This window comes from Haliotis asinina, chromosome 14, assembly GCF_037392515.1.
Source record: "Haliotis asinina isolate JCU_RB_2024 chromosome 14, JCU_Hal_asi_v2, whole genome shotgun sequence".
In the NCBI taxonomy this organism is placed as follows: domain Eukaryota; kingdom Metazoa; phylum Mollusca; class Gastropoda; order Lepetellida; family Haliotidae; genus Haliotis; species Haliotis asinina.
This window is the reverse complement of record NC_090293.1, coordinates 39,343,831-39,371,491: the sequence shown is the minus strand read 5'-3', so window position 1 is coordinate 39,371,491 and position 27,661 is coordinate 39,343,831. Positions and strand designations below refer to the sequence as shown.

The window sequence follows — 27,661 nt, the reverse complement described above, 5'->3', positions numbered from 1 at the left end:
TAATAACGTGAAATGATGCTGCATACACAAGAGAAATGTCATTTTAACATTCCTCAATGTGTTTTCTCCAGACTTCAAAGTTCAGTTCCCCTACCTTTTTTGAAGAGTATATTTTTATGCAAAACTTGGAAGATGTATCAGACATAACCTGCAGAGGTGTCTTCTGCTATTCGCAGACTTTTGTCATTTTTCTGTTTCTATGGCAACAATTGGACTGTCTCAAAAGGGAGGGATGGGTTTCTGACAAAAATGTGCAAATAGTGAAATTCCCTAACTCAGCTTTCATATTTCTACTAAGTCTTGTTGAAAGATATTGAACGTTTTTTTACTTATGCTCCGGAAATCTTCTGATCACTCATGTTTCTACTGGTCTAACAATTGTAGTAGCTATGTGAATCTAGACATCTCAGCACTTGACGTTCTGACGATCTCAAGACTCCTCCTCGACAAGGACTCATCTCGTTCCAGATTTAATCTACCATCAGATCTTCACCTTTGATAAATGATTTGGTTCAACCATATCAGTTAGACAACCACCCGTTTTGGCATTACTTGATAAGCTTGCTAACCAAGATGCTTCACTGAGTCAAATTATTACAGACTACTTGTAAGTGTTTTGGTGTATTGCTTGGTGCAGTCTTTGCCTGGTTCATCATCTTCAACACCCTTCCTTTCACACCAGCAGCAAGTTTCTGGACTAATGGGTCAAGTTTCTTCACATGGTAGTAGCATTGATGTCTTGTCAAGTAGCCAACATAGCTTAGCCCGGATTTTATGGGTTGTGACTCACTCGTTTACCTGAAGATCGTGTTGTCCAGATGTTTTGTCACTGTTGCACCGTTTCCAAACGGCGGACTTTTGTTTGGTTACCGTAAATTTTTATGATTAGGGTAACTATGAAGTGCCTTGGCAGACGTATCTTGGTCCGATTAGTGAGATATCAAGTGTAGCCTTCAAGATTCAGGATTTATACGTTTTTAAATCCTGTTTCATTGAAGGATTCCTCCTTTACAGTCTATCTCGGTCAGCCAGTTCACAGGCTGCTTCTATTCCAGTTTCAAGCGATTAACTCATGTTAAAGCTATTATGTTACGCGTTTGTAGCTTCTGATTGACCATTATTTTCACGAGTGTGTGTTGCGTTAACCACATGTAGGCATGGTGTTTGTTGATGGATTGGTTAGTTAACTATATATTTGGCCCGCCTTGGCCCGCCGGTTCCTCAAGATGGGTAGTTGGATACATGATTGCATAACATAAGGGATTGAGGATGTTGATTGGCAGCCAGTAGGGAGTGATGTACATAATAAGTCTTTACATAGGTGAGCTTGGTGTTGTTCTATCTGATGTGGTTTACAACCATGTAAACATCTCAGGTATATGTACATACATCACTCAAATTTATTCAAATGTATATCAATTCATCAGTGGACCTGAACTAAGTAAGCCATGACTGTGCATGTGAGGGCATCAGTAATCTGTAGAAGATAGCCATGTCTGTGAACCTGTACTAAGCCCCGACTGTGATGTGAGGGCATCAATAATCTGTAGAAGTTACCCATGTCTGTGAATCTGGGAATGCATCAAGCTGGATAAATTTGCTCTTGGATCATCCTTTACTTCACCAGTGGCCAAGTACTTCCTCCAATGTCTACTTATGGTACCGTTTATGTTCAGCTTATAGACTATAGCACCAGTGTTTGCACAGTATCTCGCTGCTCATGCATGCCAGTAACTGGCAGTGTATTTTGTGAAAGTTTACAACACAGTAAACTACCAATGATCTGACTTTGAATTTTATTCGCACACATAAGCTATGAATGAGACAAGGGATCTGGTATCTTTTGAATGATTTTATTATGACTTTGATCACAATAACATATGTGCAATACATAACAGTACAACAAAGTCACATACTCACTAAAAAGACTTCATTCAGTCTTTCTTCCAAAAAACATGATGCACTTCGGTATACAGTAACAGGTCCTGTCTGTGGACAACATGAGCACAATTTTACTTTGTGCTTACAGTAGACTCATTTTAATCCACTACACAGACAGTAGATGCACTGTTTCTTTAGGCTTAATGTACAGTAGTAGACGTACAATGTTTCTTCTGAGCTTCTGTCTTGCCAAACTCATCCACCCTCAGTACACATGTACCAGAAGCACATCCTTTCTTCAGCTGACTTCAACATAATTCTCCATCAGACCAACAATACAGACTTTTTTGAGAAGTTTACTCAGACCTACTGTATAGACAGTAGATGTACACTGCCCCTCTTGACCTTGTATGGACGGTGCTACTTTAAGTCCTGCAGGTTGATTGTAGTCCCTGTAAAGGAGACTGCTCCAGTGACGGAGGCATTACTGCTCTCATCATCATAAAGTGCCGGGTGAGGGGGGTCATCCTGAAAGAAAAGTTACTTTCACTCATAACTGATCAAACAGGACTTAAAGGAGAACTTGTTGCTAATGGTTATGCAGAAAAGTCAAGAAGGGTAGATCCAACAACTTGGGTTAGATTCCAAATATGTGAACTACAGTGGCCATCATGATAAACTTATTTCACCATATTTGGTGAAAAGAATACCTCATGTAAAATGAACAACGGACAATGTGTTCACTAGGCTCATAGCAGGAACACTGAAGTTACCTGAAGTAACTGTGTCTGGACATAAGTGATGCCTGTTTCAGGGTCCCTGAACATGACTCCTTGGGATGAGCTGAGGATGTCAGGTGATGAAAACAATGGAGACATGGGATCAGCCACACTGGTATTCTCTGTGTTGTCTGCAAAGTCATGGCATATACATGTACTCAACACTAAATTTATCATCACTGACTTCTCATCAAGCAGAAGATGACTCGCTGCTGTTACTCTTTCTTAGCAGAGGGAACAAAGAAAAGAATCTTATGTTCCTTAGTGTTTGTAACCTCAACATATAAACTTTGGGTTTGCCCTAAATTATAGAAATTAGCAATGTCGAGGTTACATTTCCTTGAAAACACATTAAAGAACACATCTCTGATGCTTTATCAAAATTAAAGTAAAATGACGAAAAAACAACAGAAAATAGAAATCTGACTGGTACAAAAATCCACAAATGCCAAGATTCCCTTATTTTAATCAGTCTTGCTACTTCTTATATTGTTAGTGGTGCAAACTCCCCTAAGCTTGAGATTGGCCATCTCACACATGATGTAATATGTAGTGAATACTTCGGAAAACGCTAAAACAACTACATGGTTACCTATATTCACAAATAAGGTACTGAGTCACAACAAACTAAAACACAGTGAGAATTTTGGTAAACCCTACTTGAAATGTATTCTACTTCTTTGGATTATTTCGAGGGGTAAGGGGGGAGTAGGTATATACAAAACGTATATTCTTAGCAGGGCTCCATGGTATTACTGGTACACCGGTGTATCGCAATACACTTTTCAAACGATATGTATATTATTTTGCAATATTAATCTGAGAACCAGTATACTAGGTAACAGAACATAAAAAGTTTTTGGGTGGCTTTTTTTGTGATTATCTTCATGGTTTGAATTAAAATTTCATTTACAACAAATTTTTCCTTTGTTATTAAAACCCCATCATACTGTAATACTATGGATTGTCGCAAAAAATGAAAATAGAATCCCTGACTATGCAAGTTGTCTTTGAGTTTGCTGTTATCAGAGTCATAAGACATATGTTTAGGGACTAATCTTGAAAGTAGGATTGACACGTACAATTAGTGGTACTTACTGTCAAACTCTTAAGTTCCCAATATCTGTCAATAAATATTGCACTATGGGTGTGAATCGCAATATATTGCAATACAATTTATTTAGTAATACACAGCCCTAATTCTTAGGCATAGCATGATAATAAAGAACCCTGAGGGTTACAGGCGTACTTCCTACCTGGGAAGATTGTGTCACACACAATGCTCTCATTCAATTTTGGACTGCCTCCATTTTTCACAGAATGCCATCGCCGCCTTGCTCTCTCACTCAACATGTGGTTGCTGCGGTAGTCCGTACGAGCCGAACCACTTGTGTTCTCCAATGCTACAGTTGACACTCCAGAAGCATCTTCAACACAAAAATATCTGACAGTCTCTTATTTCCTCACAAACTTAGCAGTTCCACTTGTCTTAAAATCATTTGATATTGTTTTGAAATGAACTGGCAGCAATGTAAAGTTGGTAGTGATAAATCTGAACAAAACTACTCTACATGGTTTTTTGAACCTGTGCAACACTGCATGAATACTGTAGAAGGTAAACCTTCTGAACCTACCTGCTGCTATGGCAATTTTGGGTGAAGGTTTGGGAGGGGATGGTTCCTGTCTGTCCATCTGTGCAGGCTGCTGTGGAGGCTGCAGAGGAGTGTTTGCAATGAGCTGGGACACAATGTTGCTGCTCAACTGCTCTGCACTAAGACAGTCCCCTTCAGATAAAACTGCGAACACAGAAGCACATCAGAAGTTAACAACTGGCTTGATCCGCTCCAAAAAGTCTTTGAAGTAAATCAAAGGGTTTGAACCAAGGCACCCTGAATTCCTCCCTTAAGGAGAACTGTTCAAAAGCAAAAGTATGAAAGTGTTTGAAAGTACATGTACTTGTAAACAAATAAGCAGCCCAACATGATAACTCTTGAGATTACCACTATTCATAGGATATTAAATGAGCTTCCCCTTTCATATCAAGTTTATGTCCCGAGTGAAATAATTTTGGTTAGCTCGTCACAAACCAAAATTATTTCACGAGGGACATAAACTTCATATGAAAGGGGAACGAGTTTTGTATCCTATTTATTACCCACGTCCTAAAACGTGAAAATATCGTTAAAATAAAGCAGTATTTTGCTTTCTTACATAGAACCATGTAACGCGGATTAATATATTTCCTACACGGTGCCGAATCACAAGAAAATAAACAAATTAAGACAGAATCAAGTCGTAATCAAAATTTAATTCTTTTCAGTTGAGGATTTGTTTTCAAAAGCAATAATGTAATTAATCAAAACACTTGCGAAGTGTAAATATTTTGAACTTGACTATGTCACCTAAATCTTGCCTGAACTGTCGGGCTAGTCGTCATGTTCAGAAGTGTTCACAAAGAAGAAGATTATAGGGAGCATTTAATTAGAAGCGACAAACTCAAGAGCAAAGATGAAAGTGAATAATAGTGAACTGCATGTCTCAAATAGTTGAGGTTAATGTTCTTCATCGGAGGACGAGTTACTGTAAATAATTCGGTGACGCTTTGAGCAGGATGCCAGTGATGCCAGTGACGCCTTCTCGTCTTGGAATTCCCACTTGTCGAGATTCGATGTTTATGTTGAAGACCTCACCGAAAATTGGGTCTGAAAACACAGCCTACAACCTCGAACGAAGACGATTTCAAGCCTATTGTGTTCAGATTCTGGGTAGTGCTTTTGACCCCTACATAAGAAACCACGGAGGCATGGCAGTGACAATATGTTTGTGCGGGAGGACACGAATGGATGCGGCTGACAGTGATAGAGATACAAGAGCGCCGCTCGTCTTTTGATGTGTGTTACTGTGCAGTCCTGACAACTACACGCAGAAGGTATTCAATCTCATGATTATATTCAAAACTCTTCCAACCAATTGTCCGACATTTTTGACAAAATCAATAACTTTTATGGGCGACGCCATATTTGTTTACACTCATGAGAGACCTACTAGATGCATTTGTTTACTTATTTATATAGATTGTTTATTTTCGTTTTTATTACAGAAACTTGAGTTATTATAGAATTGAAAATAATGCTAGTAACCACTCTAAATGAAATAAATTTTATCTAATTCCATAGAAGTGTTTTCATTTTACATGCTCTCAGGTGTGAAAACTTTTGAATGAAAATCATGAATGGAATGAGTGATGAAAGTAATACCAATAATGTCAAAGTTCACGTATTAGCCAATCAAATCACTCGAAGGTGTTATGACACGTGTCATAACACATTGTTATGAAACACCTCTACGAAGTACCACGTGGGTAATAATGTTCATTATCTAACATTGCACTCAGCAATATTCCAGCACTGATCACTGCCAATATTTTCAGATATCACTACTTCATTGTTTCATTAACCTGAAACCATCAACAAAGTAAATACCTGGACTGACAAACTCTGTTGTAAGACTTCTATCCTGAGGTGATGAAAGAGAGCCAGTGGTGCTGTTCGATGTATCTGAAACAATCACATTACCATGTCAAATTAAAGCATCTAAAGGCATACATGTCATGTACCATGTGTCACCATGATTAAAGCGACACTACTGTGCAAACCTTAAAGTCATGCTAATCCATACACACCAACTACAGTGAGAGTGAGATGTAATTTTCTGAATAATACTGATATCTTATGAATAAGGTTGATATCTTAGACAGGACAGGTTATTTTCTTCAAGTCACTTGCCTTGCAGTAAGTGGATTTTAAAACTATTTTTGAACCCCTTGAACTATTCTACTATGGAAAAGAGCACTACCACCAACTTCAGTCAGGAACTTGTTGCCATGGAAAAGCAAAAAATACTGTAGTCAGCAATCCAAAACTATCAAAGGGCACCATACGCTACCACTTCTAACTATGTGCCGAGTTTGGTGAAGAAACAGTTAACAGTTTTAAAGTTCTGGCAAACAGCCAACTTACTGGAGGACAGTGATGTGGACTCAGGCGAGGACTGAACAAGGCTGTCTAGATTGTCTTCATCTCCTCCCAACAGTGGCACCCAGTCCAAAGCAGTAGCTGGGTCACTGCCTGCCAAAAACATTCTTTGTCAATTTTACTTTCATAAAATATTCAAGAGAAGGTAATCAGATATGTATAATACTTGGTCCAACAAGAACTTAATACTTTTTTTCAAATCCTTTAAAATTGTATGGTCCAAATGAAGTCAATTTTTCAGTAGAAAAGTGGCCATTGCTTGAAATTATTCCAGAGACATCTGGAATACTTAAGAGCCACTGAATATTCTTTCATTTCACCATATTACTTTCACAAACTAAAACAATTCAACAAACCTTGTGGTGTGGATAGACAGTGTTTGAGAATGTGATTGCGCAGCCCTGCCTTAGAGGAGTAGTTTCTCACACATCCCTCCATTGGACAGTGGTATGTAATCTGTTTCCCAGAGGCATCATGTTTCTTTAGATGGACATACAAACTGCTCTTTGCTGTAAATCTGGCCTTGCAACCTGTAAGGGCATCATCAGTGACAGTGTATTCATAGTAATGTTCAACGTTGTCAGCAGGATTAAACACAGGCAAGTTTGCAGTAAGACATCAACAGTCATTCTCCTATCTATCCAGGGTTTGCATTTGGAAAAAACTAGGATTAATTTCTATAGTTCTCACAACTTCACATTACGTGCCCCTGACTGTCATCGCCAATCTAATCTGCCACTCAACCTAGTGCAACAACAGGAGTTACAAAACAACCCTGGGTGGATGGCAAACCCATTGATAATGATTGAGATTGCAAGAAATTGAGGAACAATAGGTGAATATCACATTAAGGAAAGCACGCCAACTAACTTTTGTTGAAGAGGATGTATCCATGTTCATTAATTACTTGTCCTTTCTGTCCCCGAGATGTACCCATTTCCTTTCTGCATGTGACATTTGATATCAGTAAAATATACAAGCAAATCCAGCGTAAATACCTTCCTTAAGTGATATTTAAGGAAGTGTGAATAGTTTGAGATTATAAGAACCATGGGCAATTGTTTGACATCAATGTCCATGTGCCTGAATGATAGTCACTACCCTTTTCCTCATGCCACCAGTCAGCCTGTATTATGCTGTGTTGTTGTTTAATGCTTGTTTAATGAAAGGCTTTTAAGTTCTGCTCCACAGAGGAACAATACCCTCAACCTTGTTGCCATGGAAACACAAGAAATAATAGCACTTACACCAGTTTCAGTCAAACTTGTTGCCATGGAAATGTCAAACATACTTAATTCAGAATTCCAAAACTACCAAAGGGCACAAGTACACCAGAAGACCTATTTATGTGCAAAGTCTGGTGAAGAAACCCCAGAAAAGACAAATATGCATGGACGCACAGAAGGACAGAGTCCATTTTAATACCCCTACAAAATGTGTTTTGGGGATAATAATATTAATCGAATTCAAAAGGCCCGTCTTATTTATACATGCCTTCCACTGGGCATACAAATGGCTTTACTCCACTGTGGGTGACCAGGTGACCTTTCAGATGTTCAGCTCTCATAAAGCCCTTGTTACACACACTGCACACCCATTTCCTCACTCCAGTATGCTTGGCTTTGTGCCTCTTCAGTTTACTGGCAGTTGTGAATGCCCAGTTACATCCCTGCAACGAGAAGACATGGTCACCAGTATCCACTGCCATAGTGTTCTGTTACTATTTTGACAACTATTCATTCTTCCTACAAATAGTGATACATAAGCTATTAAATGGGATAATCTTTTCCCACTTGGATAATGTGCACTAAGTCAAGCAGTCCCTGATAAGGGCCATAACTCTGAAAACTCAATCAAGGCATCCAATGTCCTGAAAACACATCAAAATCCAGTTTCTGCATCCAGAAAGTTTTTGAGAAAATCTGTTCCCATCATTTTAGACAGATGGTCTGGTTCCAGACCTATATCCCCCTCCAACTCCAACTGTGTAGTTTAGCAGAGTCAGCTCTGAAAAATGTTAAACCAGCATAAGGTTCATATGTTGACTACTAGACTAGATAGCAATCTGTTGCCCACGTTCAGTACCATAACCATTGCGACCAAGTGTAAAACTGCTTTTAATTAGAGCAACTTCATCAAGAAAAGTCACAAACATGTTGACAATGTCATCGCATCACCAAATTCTCAAAATTGCCTATACACTCGTTGATACATGACGTAGCCATTTGAGGGAATGGCAGATCAACGACTGTCTGATCTCTTTTAAGCGAAGCTTGAGGTAATATGCATAGACCTATGGTAAGGTAAGTTAAAATAGTTTTCTGTTGCAACAAGATCTGCACTGAACCAATATTACAGCCACTGAATATTGGTGCTGCCCTCCTTTCTAGAAATGTTGTGTTGAAATCTGACACTTTTGTCACAGGATTCAAACTATCATAAAAGTCGGTAAACAAGTCTTTCAGGTTGAACTCATACAACTGTTGAAGCCAAGTTTGCTCCCTTTGCAAAGGGGCATCTCTGTCATTTGACACTTTGGCGTTTGAAATGGCTTGTTGATTTGACGTTGTTGGTGCATACAACTTATTACAAGGCTGGCATGGATTAGGACTTTCCATGGACTGCATTTGTGATAGATGGAACTTTTCTTCATCTGAAACTTTGTGATATATCGCCTGGGAACTAACAAGAGTTATGACCTGTGAGAGTCAAGATCTGAGGTGGTGAGAAGTTGCTCTTGGTAAGGATTGTCACACCTGTAATTCAGATGAAGTGGTTTTTTGTACTTCTGAGACAACCCCATTGATTTGCTAATATTCGTCATGAACTTGGAGAGAGTATCTTTGCTTGTGGGACGCTTGCAATACCAGAAAGAATCTGTATCACAATACAAAGCCTTTGGATTTTGCCACAGCCTCTCTAGACTTGGTTCAACCCTGGATACATACTTCTCAAACTATGAAACAGGACAAAACTGGGAGTTCTTTTTTTCAGGCATTAGTCCGGTATAGCTGTCCTTTACTTTTTCTTGAGGATTTTTGGTCATCTTTTGTGTTTTACCACATACTTCGTTCCAGTTTGGTCTAAAGACTTGGAAAATGTATCTTTAGTAATTTCTACAATGTTTTCTCCACCACCGCGACAGAAATACAGGCACATTTCAAACTTTACCTCATTGAAAAGTCCGATAGGAGTATCAAGGCTCATGTGTACACCTGAATACATCATTTTCATGTAGTCTTCTGAGATACAAGGAAGTGATCAATAGAACCCATTCCTGCAGCTTATGTGTTCTCACGCAGCTGTCATGAAACTCATATTAGCGTCCTACGTCATTTTGTTTGATAATGTAGGTGTTTTTGTTGAACGGAGGGGAATTGAGATACCAATTCTAGGTGACTCATATTCTTCAAAGTTTGGAGCCTGCTTCTTTTCCTCAAGAAATGCCCAGAAGGTTTTTGCTGCTTGTCTATGTGCCTTTTGTGTGTTATCAGGTATACATTTTATGCACTTTTCCGTAATTTTCTTCAGCATAGCTTGGGATAGCTTAGTTTATGATAAATATGCTTGAATTTGAGGTTTTGTTAAACGGCAAGTGAAAGGCAGAAATATTTTATTTTTTTAAATATATTTATGACACAAATAAATAAAAAAAATTTGGCAACAATTGTATTAGTCTGATTATACCCATAATTGTATACACCGACCAGCTGTTTGGCAGCCACATTCCATCTAAGGTACAGGATGGGGGATTTTCTTGTTCTCTATGGAAGAAAGTGCCATCTACAACTTTAAAAGATACTGGTTATAGCCACCCCGACCAAAGTTAAACCAAAATGCTGGGGATTATGAGGACTTACTGTCACCAGTTATTGACAAATACAAAAATCGTTTCAGCATTGATCTTAACCACTTGATTAAAAATTTATGATAGGCATTGATCAATACACTATACTGAAATGTGAAATATATTAGTGTGTGAAAGAGCAACATGAAAGAACTACACACTATAAAATCAGATCATATCAAGTCTGCTTAAAGAAATATGGTCAGTTAAGCTGGGTCATAGGTAGCAAGTTAACCAGAAAAAACCCACATCTGACTCCACTTACTTATAATTAAGCGATGTCAATTAAGCAATTTGATATACAGTAGGCTCAAACACAGAAGAAATATTCTTTCATTTTTGCGGTTTTGTTCAAAATGTATCAGTTCGAAGGTAAACATTCAACTATTACAAAAATAAGCACAAAAAACATAACAAAACATAACACTGCCAGGCATCAGTCTAAATAAACTTAGTCTCAGTGTATTTCGTTACAATCCACCACCGAGTCCAACAAAACCTAGTAGAAGGTCGCGTCAGGTAACCTTTGAGTGACCAATGACCGTCTACTCAAATGCAAGAGGGCTAAATAGATTTAACCAATCAGACAACGGCTACTATTTAGGGATCGGAGGGACTTTCAAAATATTCAGGTCACTGACACAGATCTCCACAAACAAAAATCCGCATATAACACAGTCATTTTATCTGCAGTATATACGCTTTGGGGTTTCTGTTGACATGGTTACCATTAGCTAATATTTCCGCAAGATAACATCCTTGAATATTGCCGGAAACACTATTTTCAGCGACTGTTTACTCACAATTGTCATGGTTGTACGTAAGCCGTGTGCATAACCTGGAAGCGAGCGTAAGCTAAATAGCATTCAGAATTATTCAGGTACGAACCTTTTAGAGATAAAAAGTTCAAAAGGTATGTGCGAATGTGAACTTTCGCGATTTGGTAAGCTGAGTTCTGATTGGTCAATCTCAAAGGTTGCCTGACGCGACGTTCCACAAGGTTTTAAGACTCAGTAGTGGAGTGTAACGAAAAGTACTGAGGATAAGTTTACTTAGACTGTGCCAGGGATCAAACAGGTGTACAAATTTGTTCCAGTGTGTATCTATTTATCAGGTTTATCAAATGTAGATTACTTATAGTATTTTTACTTAGTTATCTTTATTTTTATTGAGTTGATATACGTATGTTCACTTTCTTATAGAAACATTATTTCAGTAAATGTATATTATGGAGAAAACTGAACTGTTTTGTGTGCAAAGCAACTTAATCACACAGGGGCATTAATCACACTGCATCAGCAATTCGGTATTTCAACTGGGATTTCAACGGTGAAAGTAACTGAATGATGTGCAAGGTCAGTAATGACGCACAATCTAAGGAAACCACTCTAAACAAAGTCAGTAACATCACTTAATAGACAAATACTGAGTAGTCAGTGACAACTTCAGTCTGACTGTTATAACTTTGGGTATACCAGACCATGGCTACAATACTAATGAAAACAAACATTAGATCCTGTGTTGTGATAAATGACCCATGAAACACTCATGAGTTCAAACATGAGTTCAATCTTTCTCAGACTATATTGTTTTCTTAACAGCTAACTATCGCCGATGCAGTCCATTTGGTCAGAAAGTGACATCAAGTGTACTGACAGCTGGTTTGACTTCACATGTAAGACATTGATTGATTTACCCACTTTTTTTTGTAATGCTGAACCAATAATTACAACAGTCTCAACACCGCATTTCTGTTGTTTTTGTTATTCAAACCGTCGGGGGGGTCACTGAATGTTATTTGCAAACAGGCATTACAGAGTTAATGTGCATGTCAGGAAGTCATTGGTTGCCAGCAGTTGATGTCCAACGAAATGTTGCATTATGGTTTGGAACTGCACAATGCACTTAAATAGACATGGTGCTATTTTTAGAATGGAGTCTCCCAGTTTTGATTAAGATTTGTTGCTTTATCCATCTCATTGACAATATTTACAATGTTTAAGGGTGTAATATCAGTTGTTTGTCTTTTCGTCAATTTTCTTATCTGAATTCTTTTGAATTATATTTAAGGAACCGACCGACTATTATTTTTCTAGTAGAGGACGTTTCCCTTTCATGGAATGCTCATAAAAACTGCTGTTGAGATCGGCAACTTTAGAAAACAATACGGAAATGGAACTGTGTTCGGTAATAGTTGCTTGTTCCATAATACCGGACACCGCTCTATTTCATTTTTTCAGGAAAAAAATGTTCATTTCAGTGAATGGCCATTTGGCTACGATTTACTTAAAACATTCATTAAGAACTTTAAAGATGAATGATATAAAGTGACAACTAACTTTTAAACTAAAAAACTAACATAAGTTCACAAGCAGAATATACACAGACTTATGAACAGTATCTTGTTTTTCCAAGAACATAAAAACTGAAGTTGCCATGGCCAATGATCACAGGTTTCTTGCAAATAAATGTCTTAGTGAGACCCTTAAATACTCCCTGCTAATCATATAAAATGGCGCAATACCTGAAAAAGGCAGACATAAGGTTTCTCTCCGGTATGGCGGCGCTCATGTTGCTTGAGACGACATTGTTTGTCAAAGACCTTGCCACAGCCTTCAAACCTACATGTTAGATCCTGCCTGTCTTGTAGGTGTACTCGAGTGTGTGAGCCCATGCAGTTGGGAGAAAAGAATACCTTATCACATCCTGATACTGGACACCTGTGGTAAAAATCAGAGATACAGCCAACATTAAACATTTAACATGGATTACTAATGAAGAGTTGTACTTAAAGATAAAGAGTGTGTCATGTCTTGAACACCTTCAGCAAACTATGACTGACCCTTGAAAATGACAAACTAAAGGAAACTCAAATTAGTCTCAAATTCACTACTTTTACAGATTACACTTTGAAAAAATGTAATTTTCTGAATAAAATTGATATTTTATACTTATACTGACTCATTCAAATAGCTTATCTCCTCTTCCCTGGCAAAGGTAGTGGAACACTTAAAATCCCTTGAAGTGCCCTTCTAAAAAGAAGTGGATTTAAAAACACTCACCCGTGTGTAGCCTTCCTTTTCTCATGCCTAGGTCATGTGACTGGCCATGCTTGTTACTCTCTCCTTGTATATCGCCCAACACGCAAATATAGGAATTCAGCGTGGTGGCTGGCAGGGCTTTTTGTCACGAGTCAGGATAAGTATAAAATATCAATTTTATTCAGAAAATTACATATTTTTCCTTATCCTGACTCATGCTAATTACTTACAGAATCCGACGGAAACGGTAGTGGGTCAGACCACGTTCATAGTCTCATAGGCAGTGATTGGCACACCGTGTTTGACTTCCAAAAGCAGCCCTCCATTATAGTTGCTAGAGAGCAATTCCCATGTAGCGCTAATGCAGAGGTCAAGGCTCTGACTTCATGAGGGTTGGAGGCTCGCAGAGGGTCAAACGCTGACAGCCGTAATTTACATTGTAAACACGATTTCATCAACTGACACTAAGTCTCAGTTGACGCAATACATGCTACATCAACACACAATAATCACGAATAAACAAATTGTGATATACATAAACCAAATACCGCATATGACATAAATATAGTTAAAGGACCGAAATAATTGAAAATCTTATCGCCGTAGTGGAGACTCCTGGTAACTCCAGCCGCCCTCGTCGGGCGATAAGGAGAGAGTGACAAGCATGGCTAGTCACATGACCTAGGTGCGGGAAAAGGGAGGCTACACATGGGTGAGTGTATTTTATGTCCGCTTCTCTTTGGAAAGGAACTTCAAGGGATTTCCACTATCTTTGCCAGGGGAGAGGAGATAAGCAATTAGCATGAGTCAGGATAAGGAAAAATAGACCATTTATTCAATATCTGGGCAACAAGAGTCATTAGAAGTTGGAACATCTCCCCGGTCCCCACATATTTGAAAGAACAAATCCAAACCATTTCCATGGAAATCATGAAAAATATAAATGTCAAGAATCTGTAAATAGTAAAATGCACTGCTTTGGGATCTGCCTCACATGTGCACCAGGTGTTGTTGAATGGTATTAAGAAGTTTTCGTGATGTGCTCCGATAAAGAAGACCACCCCTCCCTTTAGAGACCAAGTCCAAATCGTTTCCATGGAAACCGAGAAAAAAAACATGACAATATCTGTAAATAGCAAAAGGCACCACTTTAGGTTATGTTTCATATATCTACCAACGTTTGCCTAAAATTGGTTGTCAAGTCATGCTCCAGAAACAAGCTCAACCCTCCTTTAAGACTAGTCCATAACATTTCATGGGAAACAGTGAAAAATAAAAACGACAAAAATCTCTAAATAGCAAAAGGCACCACCTTCATTATTATATATACCAATTTTTCACACACAAAAAAACTGAACGGTTTTTGAGTTATGCTACGGAAACCAAATGACTACGGATGGATGGACGGACATACGAGGCGATGACTATTACAAATATTCTTGACTGTAAAACAGATTACAGAGTTGAGCAGAACACTTCCCATGGTTCATGGAAAGATGTGATTAGAAAATTTCAAAGTACCTGTCAATCTTTCATGGTTGCCTGAATTGAAAACATACTGATATAAAGATATTCCTGAAAGCATGAATGTACTTGATCTGATCCAAGATGATCTGAGAGAATTGTTCTTCATCAACTACTACTTCACAAGAGAGGAAACTTGTTTATTAACAGCCTTGCAGAAAATAGTTTATGAGAGACAGTCATCAATATTCTCCACATTACCTCTAATATCAGTCTAAGTCACACTTGTTGCCATGGAAACGCCAAAAATATTTTATTCAGAATTCCAAAACTATCAAAAGGCACCAGTACACCACTAGATCAATCTATGTGTCAAGTTTGGTGAAGAAATACTGAACGGTTTTAGAGTTCTGCTCCCAAAAAGACAAATGTGCATGGACAGGGGTGCATTTAAATACCCACCCACACACACGCAAACACGTTGCAGGGGATAATAAAGTGAATTGATATGTACTCCGTATATGTTTTCAGACGTGAAAATTGATAAATGCACTAAATGAATCATATGTCGGGTAATTTTCTATGTCATATATCATCTTGAAGTGACACTGGCCTGGAATATTGGCCTGCAGTGTGTGGGGACGCATGTTGTCATGGTTGGCCTGCTGTGTTTAATATTTTTCACAATATTACCAACTTGTATGTCTTCTCCATGCCTGTGTGTGTTCGAACATGGAGATCTAGCTGGCGCTTTGTGGGGAAACGCTGTCCACAGCCTGGCTCTGGGCATGTTTCTGTGCATGGCCTCTCATGAAGCTTTCTGTGGGAGTTGAGGTTGTATACAGTTGTGAACTTCCTACCACAACCATGAAAGTCACACTGCAAGTAAGGTTGGAACATTTTACACTCAGTACATTTCCTGCAAAGTAGTAAACTTCATGCATTTGCCAGGCACATCTGAGCAAAAGCAACATTTCTGCTTAACTTAAAATGAAAACCATAGTTTTGACATAGTACTGCTCATTGGATGTACTTGTATATTGTGATCAGTGAAATTTAAGTATGTTATTTATTTCAGACTGAACTAGATAACAACATACAATACAGTACCATGAATAATGGTAGGTAAATATTACAAAATTGTTGCTTTCTTTCTCTTGCACTCATGAACACACACACTAGAGTTCAACTAAAACTAAAAGACATGGAGAGATATTTGAAAAAACATTGCAAAATGAACAAGATACAAAGTTATGCCTCAAACAGATGCCAGATCATTTAAGTCTAGTGTGCAACAATAAGAAGAACAATTGAGGTTTAAGTCTTTGAAAAGGATTATAGAATTCTGAAGTTGGAAGAAGATGAATACATGATACTTTTCATCATTTCTTTTATTCACAGTGATAAAGTTTCAGGCCACCTTCCTGCTCCTTCTCCATCTTTCACCTGATGGATGTGTTTTCCATAAAAAGAGTCATGCAAACATCAGTGAGTTGTTTGAATGCTATGCAATGCTATTTTGGATGTTATACTATAATGATAAGTTCAGAATTACTTACATTGTAGTCTTTCCTTCCCTCATGAGATTCTTCATGCCTCTTCAATTTGTAGGCTGTAGTGAAAGCCCAATCACAACCAGACCGAGAACACTGAGAGGAAACAGAAACACTACATAAACAGGTTGGGCTAAAAAATTCCCTATCCTGATCAGTCTAAGTAAACTTTTCGTTACACTCCACTACTGAGACTAACAAAACCTTATGGGACGTCGCGTCAGGTAACCTTTCAGAACACAGCTTACCAAATCGCAAAAGTGCACATTAGCACATACCTTTTGAACTTTTTTCTTGATAAGGTTCATACCAGAATGATTCAAAATGCTATTTAGCTTATGCTTGCTTCCAGGTGATGTACACAGTGTACATACAACCATGACAATTGTGAGTAAACAGTCGCTGAAAATAGTGATTCCGGCAATATTCAAGGATATTATCTTGCGGAAATATTAGCTAATTGTAACCATGTCAACAGACACCCCAAGGCGTATATACTGCAGGTCAAATGACTGCGTTATATGCGGATTTTTGTTTGTGGAGATATCTGTGTCAGTGACCTGAATATTTTGAAAGTCCCTCCAATCCCTAAATAGTAGCCGTTGTCTGATTGGTTAAATCTGTTTAACCGTCTCGTGTTTGATTGGACGGTCATTGGTCACTCAAAGGTTACCTGATGCGACCTTCTACTAGGTTTTGTTGGACTCAGTGGTGGAGTGTAATTAAATACACTGAGACTAAGTTTACTTTGACTGCTACCCTGATACAACCTCTTTGAACTCACAACACAGGGTCACTTTCTGCTTGGTCATTCCCCATGAGCCCCAACTTCCATCACATATGTGTTACCATGTTTAACACCTGCCAGCTGATTGAGGTTATTTGGGTAGTTCTTGTGTCATATCTAGTGGAAATAGGAGGGAGAGAGTTTAGTCTTATGCTGCACTCAGCAATATTCCAGTTATATGGCGGTGGTCTGTAAATAATCTAGTCTGGACCAGACAATCCAGTGATTAAAAACAGGAACATCGATCAGCACAACTGGGAACCGATGACAAGTGTCAACCAAGTCAGCGAGTCTGACCATCAGATCCCGTTAGTCACCTCTTATGACATGCATAATCGCCTTTTATGGCAAGCATGGGTCGCTTAAGGCCTATTCTACCCATGTCTAGTGGAAATGGATTGGACATGGTGATGTACCTTCCCATCAATGAAATAAATGCCATGTGCTGTGGTGTGCTGTGTTTCCTTAGTTGTGAATGAGGCCAACATTCTGATGTTCAGACAAAAAGTTGTTGTTTTGTGACAGAAAAGTATAGTGGACTCAGCAGAGCATATCTGGGCAGATGAGGAGCAGGCAATGTTAGTAATAATGACTTCACAACTAACTGTGGTGACTTTATTGCACCTTTTTCAGCTGCTGGTTTGTGCCAGGACCTTTGAAGATCCGGGTTAAAATTAATCTTCAGTATCCCAAGCTTTATGTAAAACGCTACTAACAAGATTGGATGGTCAGGATCGCTGACTTGGTTGACAAATGTTATTGTGCCCCAGCTGCACATATCAGTTCTCGTACTATTGATCACTGGATGGTCTGATCCAGATTTGAATATTTACAGACCACTGCCATATATCTGGAATAACATTGAGTGCAGAATAGAACTAACTCACTCACTCTTTTGTTTGAACACATAGCATTACCTGCTACAGTTGCTCAAAGGGAGAGAGTGATAACAAGTGAATGTAAAGCCCATTTCTGGTGTTCCCCCACCATGATACTAATGGAATATTGCTGAAAGCAGCATAAAACCCAACTCACTCAGTACGGTTGCGCGAGAGCACAGAGAGTCACTTCAGGGCCCACTTGCACAAAACGATCTTAGAGCTACAATTATTGTAAATCCTTAAGATCGCGATCTTAGGCTTCGGCTACAATCACCATCCACTTGCACAAAGCAATTGTAGGCTAAGATCATTGTAAGTTACAATCAAAACTTACAATTGGTCGGAAGCAATTGTAAGGAGCTAAGATCATTGTAGTCAGTAGCAAAATGGCGTCCACGTTGGTGTCAATTTCACGCAAATAATTAGCTTTACGTTTGGGGAATGACTTCACATTGCATAAAACTGTATGATTCGCCTCGACACTTCAGCGATACGGAGAATGCAACATCGATTTAACGTCAGATAAAACGTTATTAGCGGTAGTGAGCAACATCATTATCGAGTCGGTATCATAGAGTACAATTCTTACCCGATTCAGTGTTGGAAAAAGTATGAACACCATAACTTTTTGATAAACAAGGAAAGGATAGTAACGAAAAGTGTCTGCATGCGATTAGCAGTGGCCATGACCTTTTCAATAACTCAAGGGCAGCTAATTTTAGTTTTTACACAAGATGGGAGTGGTTTCCCTTTGCAGATTGTGCCGTTGCCGTAAAATCTGCCATGCCCAAATACAATGTATGTTCTGTTGCGACAGAACAGATATCCACATATTTCTTTTCGTTTAATGATTTTGTCTTAGTTTATCATTGAAATAATCTACAGTTGGATAACCTACAAAATTAAGTATTTTTTCTACTTGTAAAAAATGAATCTGACGAGAGACAAGAGTTGTAATATATATATTTTAAATATAATACAAGTATCCTTCAAACGTGAAAAATACACTTGTTGGGGTATGTGAAATTTGCATAAAACGTTTTTTAACAAAACGAAAATATAATTATCAACAAAATAGCATAAAGTAGTTAATAGACTGTGGATGAGCATTCAACAACACAACACACACGAAATAATAACGTTTTCATATTTCCCTGTCATGAATTTGGATTTTACTCCAAATAACACCTACGAGATGCCAAACTATGTTCAACTGACAGCCACTGACAAATCATGGAACATTTAGGTGTTATATCAAAGGAAATATTTATTTATGTGCTATGTTTTAATTTCTTGATTATTAGGTCAACTCAAGACCCAATTTGTTAACGTATTTGTTTGTATTTCAATACTTGCATAAAACATGATAGTTCTGTGGTTGCAGTATCACATGTTTAGTTCATAAAGAATTAGAATGTAGAAAAATTAGAGAATAACCCCTGAGGTACGAGTGATTATACATGCTACCTTCCACGTTATCGCTTCCTTCTTCAACGTTATCATTTCCTTCAAAGATTTTTTGTGGGTTGGGGGTTTTGGGGTTTTTTTTGGTTTTGTTTTGTTTTCATGAAAAATCTGCAAGGTGCGATTAAGGAAGGAATGTCATTTGCGTGCTGGAACAAGTTCCACGTTTTATTTGCGCTGCATGCTATGCGCACTTGAAGACAACTGTAGACAGGAGTCGAGTTTAAGAAATTTCTACCTCCAGCGTTGAAGAGTTCGATCTTAGTTAAGATTGCGATCTTAAATCCATGCTGTCTTAAGATCGTGTTTGTGCAAGTGAATTAGAGCAATTGTACGGTGATTGTAAAGTTGATTGCAGGGGCCTAAGATTGATTGTAACTAAGATTGCTCTGTGCAAGGGGGCCCAGGTCATCAGATCTTCAAGAGTCACTTATTTGCTTTAGAAAATACTGACACCACCAGTTACTTCAGGGTGTTACAGCACTGTCACATTATTACAACTTCAAACAAAACCTCAAATGAATTCAAGTAATGTTAATCAGAAAGCTATAGTCTATATATGCACTTCAGTCCTTTTGACATCACTCTAGTTTGGGACAACATCATATAACCAGACAACTAAAAATCAGAAAAATATCTACAAGCATTGCTTATGTTTAATACAGATCCCCCTCTAAAGTGACAGCAAAACTGTTAAATATATAATATTTTAAAGAGAAAAGAGTAAATTATGCTCAGTTGATACCAACGTAACAGCAAGATGATTTGAAAATTATTGTAACTGTAGAGATGAGTAAATGAAGGCCAATTAGGGTGAATTGAAATAATACATCCTCCTCTTTGAGTCACATACCTTGAAAGGCCTCTCTCCAGTGTGACGCATCTGGTGGATCTTTAGCTTAGAAAGCTTCCGGAACACTTTGTCACAGCCATCTTCAGGACACACCCATACTCTCCTTGACTGGCATGCATACTGCAATCAGAACATCAGATTTAGCCAGCTTGTATCACATGATGACATAACAACATGACAGCAACCCATCTTCCCAATATCTTTAGCAGGAATTTACAATGACATTTCTTACTAGTGTGATGGGGGCTCTTCAGATACACTTTCAATCTGGTGAGTAGGATGGTTGGATATTATAAGGAATTGAACTATATCAAAAGATGACAAGGCACAATCATGTCACGTTGACATATTAAAGTCAAATTTCCAGATATATCACTTATATATACATGTATATTTTTTTCATTTTTAACCTCTTTAACTTTCCTGGGTGAGCCCTGCATAACCTCCACCATTGTGACCAATGAAAGATGTTCCCTCCCATAACCCCATAACGTTGGGCCAACAGTAACAGGACAGAGGGTTTATTCATAGCAAACTGCATGGGCTCATGGCCCTCATCTCACCTGTATCATCAGTAAAATTGATATATCTTTTGAAACACAAAACCTCCACTTGTTCAATGAGCCAACAGAAATTACCTTAAATCCATCATACTGGCAATATCACATAGCAATGACAACAACATCAGTGACTCAAAATTAAAGTTAAACGTAATAAATATCTGCATAAAAATGCATGTGTCACGTTCCTTCACCACACCAGAGGCTTAAGTTGGGCACTTGGTTACATCATCATGTGAATCAAGGGCATTGTATTCTCAACCCAATGTACCCGATATTGAGCATTTTTTTAGTGTGGAACAATTCTACAACTTTCCACAAGGATACAGAATTCAGGTACAAACGTAAATAGTTTATCTGTACTGTAATAAAGCATCGCACTTGAACAGATAATGAAATTCATCTCCCACTGAATTACATAAAGAGCACAGAAGATATTCTCTAGGAACATTTGCCTGGGAGGTGATGATTAATTGTTCTGAATCTTAAAATTGGAAATAGATAAGTCTTGACAGAAAGAGATATCTCTCAAATTCTATATTTTTTTTAAAATACGATAAAAAGATGATTTTGAACTCTTTATCATGGAGGTATGCCATTCCTGTAAAAATTGGTTAAAACACTGTTATAGTCTGTTTGGCTCAAAAGCGGACTGATGAATTCCATACTCAATGAAACGCTGATCATAATCTAAACATCAAACCAACTCGGTCAGGTTTTTGCAGAATTTTTGTCCTAATAATGATAAAGTCATTTAACAAACCATCATTAAAATACTGACACAGTTCACTGTTTATTATGAGTGATGAGTGCAGAGAAAGGCAGAGCCAGATGTTCGAGAAGCATGTGCATCAGTGCCATGAAAGCTATTTATTCATTAACCTGAGCTGTGCTGCCCATTTCTGTGCACTTACCAAATAGTGAACTGTGTCAATATTTTAATATGTACTTCGTTAAACAACTTTTATTATTTTAAGGAAAAATAATCCGCAAAACCTAACAGAGTTGGTACGATGTTCTGATTATGATTGTTTCATTCAGTATGTTATGTTTGTTAATTTTCAAGCTAGACTGCAATTCATCGGTCCGCTTTTGACCCAAACAAACTTTACCAGTAAACTTGCAAACAACTCAAAGAAATATATACTGAACTACAAAAGAAACGTCACACTTTTCAAAGTCATCTTACTCACACCTGATGTGGAATTTGATAGGTTGACTCACAGTTTATGCTATTGTAACATTACAAATATGGCATTGACCATTCATAACACATCATTTTAAAGAAATGAGATTTCTGAGTAGGATTCAAACTCATACCCTTTCTGTGAACATGGTAATGCTCTCGAACGCAACTTTCTGAAAAGCATGATGCACGTGCAAATCCCTGGTCTAGTGGGTATAAAAAGGACCCCAAACCATCATCCTGTCATTCGATTCCTGATCACTGTCACCGTGCCACGTTTGACTCGAAATCAGAGTGAACAAGCCATCGGACGTCTTCACACTGGTCAACGTCCATGGGTCATTGCCAACAACTTCAACTGTAGTGTTCGGATGGTTGAGAGACTGCGGGAGCGGTACAATGCAACCAACAACACTGACGATCGTCAGCGCAGTGGCTGTCCCAGGGTAACAACAGCACATCAAGATCGTCAGCTTCATCGGGAGCACTTGCAGGATCGCTTCCGCACAGCGACAGAATCAGCTCGAGTGAACCCACAACAGACCCATTTCTGCAGCAACAGTTCGTCGTCGGCTGAGAACTTTCAACCTGGCCTGTCGACGTCCTGCTCAGGGTCCTGTCCTGACAGTTCGACATCGTCGGGAACGTTGTCTGTGGGCCCAACAACATCGGAACTGGTGCTATCAGCAGTGGAGGACTGGCGTCTTTTCAGACGAGAGTCGTTACTGCATATCCATGGCAGATGGCAGAGCTAGAGTTTGGAGAAGGAGGGGTGAACGGTACATTGATGCATGTCTTATGGAGAGGGACTCGTGGGGAGGACCAAGCATCATGGTTTGGGGTGGCATTGGACTGAACCACAAACTTGGACCCCAGGTCTTCCAGAATATTGGTCCAGGTCGAGGAAATGGAGTGACTGCTGTCCGTCACATCGATCAAGTGTTAAGACCGCACGTTGTGCCACATTTCGCCTGTCATCCAAACCACGTGTTTCAACAGGATAATGCATGTGCTCACACAGCCAGGATAACGAGGGAATTCTTCCAACAGCACAACATCCATACATTGCCCTGGCCTGCTCTAAGTCCAGATCTGAACCCATTTGAGCACCTATGGGATGAAATTCAGAGAAGGATGAATGACCTTCGACCAAGGCCGACAACTGCTGCAGAACTCACGGTAGGTTTTCTCAGAGTGTGGAATGCTATCCCCATGGCCTTCATCAACCACTTGATACACTCCATGTATAGGCGTTGCATGGCAGTTATCAACGCAAATGGTGGCCACACACGCTACTGACTTCAACCCTGAATGTCAAGGACATGACCTCATCATGTGGCACCATGTGTTGTCAGACTTGTTTCTGGAGTACTTGTTAATCAACAGGACAAAACAGTTCCTTCAATTTCAACCTTAAATAAGAAATATGTTTCCACATAAATAAAACAGTTTGAAATACATAGATGTACGACGTTTCTTTTGTAGTTCAGTGTACATGTAGTTGTACTAGTATAATTACCTCTGTTGGCACAGCAGTCAATGGTGATGTTACCATTAGACCATTGCTCCCTTCCTGTTGGGCTACTGGCACTATCAGATAACCTGATAACACAAAGCAAACAAACTAGGCATACTCATCAGCACACTACACAGGTGTAAACAATATTTAATAGTGTTCATCTTTGGATTAAGAAAGTTCAGTGTACCTTTGTAGAAAAGGGCCCTTCATAATTTAAAACTAGCAAAAGGACATGAAAAAAATTAATTAAATATACATGAAGTCTAACACAGTATTACAATTTGAATTCTCAAAATCATTTATTTCTCTCTCTCAATATTATTTAAAATTTAACGTAATTTATTTATGTTGGGTTGACGACTCTATTTAACTTGTAGTTAAGGGAATAGTACCACTATAACATTGTCCAAAATTCCCTGTATCTGTGAGAGTGGCACATAGACTTGTCAAACAAAAGCAGGGGATCTGTAATTTCAATGTATGACTGTCAAAATTGGGAGATACATGGGATTGAATCGATGTTGATACAGTAATAATGGATGTTTTGAGAATGCATGACCACATGGATTTCATTCAAAGCAAAGTTATTCGTTCAGTTATCCCCCATGCTAGGTGACTGGAGCATGACATGAAAATTTCAGGTTTACAATTTTCAGTCAGTAGTGAGTGATTTGACCCTGAAAACTCTGACCATGCACAGATGCAAGAAAATTATCAGAAAAAATGCTCTACAGTCATTCATCTATCTGAAACACATCAAGATTCATAATGACATGCCATCAATGTGTAGGAGGCTCTCACGTTGTGCACGTGCTTCCCTTGCATTGTGTTTGAGTGTGTAGGTAACGTGAAATGATGCAGCATACACAAGATGAATGTGATTGTAAGGTTCCTCAATGGGTTTTCTTTCTACAAGACTTCAAAGTTCAGGTTCCCCTACCTTTTCTGATGAGTATATTAAATTATATTCGAAAGGTAGAGTTGAAATAACTTTTTTGTTCAAATCATGTAAGCAAGTCAAAAATGTAGATCATTTATTTCAACAAATTTTTAGAAGGAAAATGGAGAAAAGACATTGTGCAATGCTAATGCTATTATTGGGGTAGGTGACAGAATTTTGGACATGTCAACTAGAGCTGCACAATATTATTGGTGTACCGATATACCGCAATACATTATTCAAACCATATGTATTGTAATATTATTTTTGAGAACTGGTATACTGAGTAAAGAACATATAAAGTTTTTGGTGTGTGATTATGTTTTGAATTAAAATTTCAATCACGACATTTTTCCTTCATTACTCAATGACAGAACGACATAATGTTATACAATAAATTGTATCAAAAAATGGAAACAATCCCTGACTATGCAAGCTGATTTTGAGATAGCTGTTATGAAAACCACAAGATATATGTTTTGGGACTACTCTAGAAAACAGGATCGACATGTACATTTAGCAGTTTTTACCGTCCTACACACAAGTTCCCAGTATATTGTAATAAGGGCGCCAGAATCGCAATATATTGCAATAAAATGTATTTGCCAATACAAAGCCCTAATGTCAACTAGTTTCAATTAACACATCATAAAATACAATAAACAAAATTTCAATGCTTACTTTTCATTAATCAAAACTCACTATTTATTAACAAAATTAATTCCAAACAACAGGCACTCACTTGCCAAACGTAAATTATTTATGTACTCATGGAAACGAATAAGTGAACACATGACAGTAAAAGTGCTCCTTTATTCTTTAAGTGGTTTCTTCACGAGCAATGTATTGTACTGTGGATGAAATTCTGGAAATAAAGAACACTTGAACTTTCACAAGTTCTCTTAATTGTTTCTGTGAGTATACATTTCAAGTCCTGGATGCTTAAAATGAAAGCCAGTTTGTTGTGTTATCAGAAAGTAATTTAGGTTAAAAGAAATGAATACCTGTGCTTTGTATTTGCAAAGGCTGGATTTCAAGGTTATGGTCAACCGTTTCTGTAGATGTTCTTGCATCTGTACTGAGAGATGCTGATGTTGTACATGGCGATGGTAACTCAGTAACAGATGCCTTATTTGACACTGTCGGGTGTGCCAAAGGTTGCAAGGCATTCGTGGCCTGTGTCAGATCAGCTGTGTTTATCAAATACAACTGCTGTCCTTGGTTTGTGTTCACCAATATTTGGGTTGAATTTGCCGTCTTATCTGTCGAAATAGATATTGTAGCTAGAGTTAGATTGGCTGATTCTGTTTGCGAGTCAGGAACTGCTTCCTTTGTCTGTGGAGACAAGTTGTCGGAGCTGTCGTCAGAAGATGCTGATGAAGGTGGTGTGGAGCACTGGACAGAAGTACCTAAAACACTCTCTGTTGAGTCAGTGGCAGTGTTAAATATCAGCGTTTGCTCACCTACTTTACCATCAAGTTCCAACTGTTCATCATCAGTTCTGTCATCTGAAGATAAAGATACTGCTACTTCTTTGGAAGGAGATCTTGGAAGCTGTCTGTGTTTACTTGATTGCTGAATTGAAGCATAACTATTGTTGACAGTTTTAACAGAACTACTGGTTGAAGAATTTTCTGAGTTAAAATTATGCGAGGAATATGTTTCTTCAAATTCCAGTCCTCTGTTTGGTAAAGATTCCAGTTCCTGGGGTGTCATTAGTGAAACTGAGTCACCTCTGTCAGAAAAGGACTGCATAAGCTGCATTGGAAATACTTCCGGGTTTCCATTCTTATTATCACTATCACCATTTGGAAACTCACCGAAGTGAACTGTTACTCCTTGACTGGAAAAGTCATCACTAACAACAACACCCGGGTTATCGAGTTTCACCGTGGGCTCAACCACGACTGTCGCGCCTGTTTCATTTAATCTCTTCCCTTGTATTGAAGTCGTGTCGGCGCACAATCCTACCCCACCCCTTTCTTCCACACCAGGCATGTGCTCGGAGAACAACTCCCCATCGCCGTCACACCGTTCGTTTCCTTTAGCGTCACAATCAAACTGCTCGGAGTCTACACTCTTGCATCTAGATTTTAACCAACCCACGTTATTTGCCGAAATCGCTCTGTCATAGCTGAACGTATCTAGGCTGGACTCACAATCCGGCAAGAGCTGTAAGTCTCCTTCAGCGCATTCAATCTCTTCACTCTGTCCGCCATTTTGAATACATCTGGCAGGTGCTTCGATATGTATTTGACTAGAACTAAGGTTGATACCATTTTCAAATAATGAGCCTGTCACCAAAAAGTCGCGACTAGCAAGTATTTCATGTGGGGCGCCATGGGCGCCGCCATCTTTTACCCTAATTCGTCCCCCTTTAACCGACATAATCAAGACCCCGTTGAAAAACCTATTTGGGGTTCGCCATTGTAGGCCAGAGTCGCTCCGGATGTATCACGTGACATCCAAGTTATAAATAGTAACGACGGGCATGTGCGAGAGATGGTGTACTCGATAACAAAAGAAAAGTACCAGTGTCGCATATCTAGTGGGGAAAAGGTAACAATATGCATATGGTCCCAAGTTTGCAAACTAAAGTTTTATTATTGTGCATTCCAGGCCGTGGGTCAGTGTCTTGCACAATGTGTTTGTGTGTGTGAGAGAGAGAGAGAGAGTGAGTGAGTGCACGAGTGGGAATGTATGTATGTATGTAATCACTGATTATACATATTTCCTGTAACATACTACACCCAAAACTGATTCATGGCTTATGACTTAGCACAGTGTTATTGCATGCTGGATACAACGAGAACCCCAGGGACCAAAGCCATAGAACTCATACATAATGCCAACCCTCATATTTGTCTATATG

General features: G+C 38.6%; 1 protein-coding gene across 1 annotated transcript; it reads right to left on the bottom strand.

Moving 5' to 3' along the window:
* Positions 1 to 1,837: 1,837 nt before the first annotated feature.
* Positions 1,838 to 27,255, bottom strand: LOC137260617 (zinc finger protein ZXDC-like). The gene is made up of 14 exons (XM_067798209.1): positions 25,794 to 27,255; positions 23,850 to 23,932; positions 20,585 to 20,704; positions 16,606 to 16,695; positions 15,744 to 15,925; positions 13,066 to 13,261; positions 8,189 to 8,363; positions 7,051 to 7,224; positions 6,680 to 6,787; positions 6,143 to 6,217; positions 4,295 to 4,456; positions 3,917 to 4,087; positions 2,655 to 2,791; positions 1,838 to 2,409 (listed from the first exon to the last, which is right to left on the bottom strand). Exons 1-14 carry the CDS (start codon positions 27,175 to 27,177, stop codon positions 2,302 to 2,304), a joined length of 3,165 nt encoding a protein of 1,054 aa, XP_067654310.1. The 5' UTR covers positions 27,178 to 27,255; the 3' UTR covers positions 1,838 to 2,301.
* Between the last annotated feature and the right edge of the window lie 406 nt (positions 27,256 to 27,661).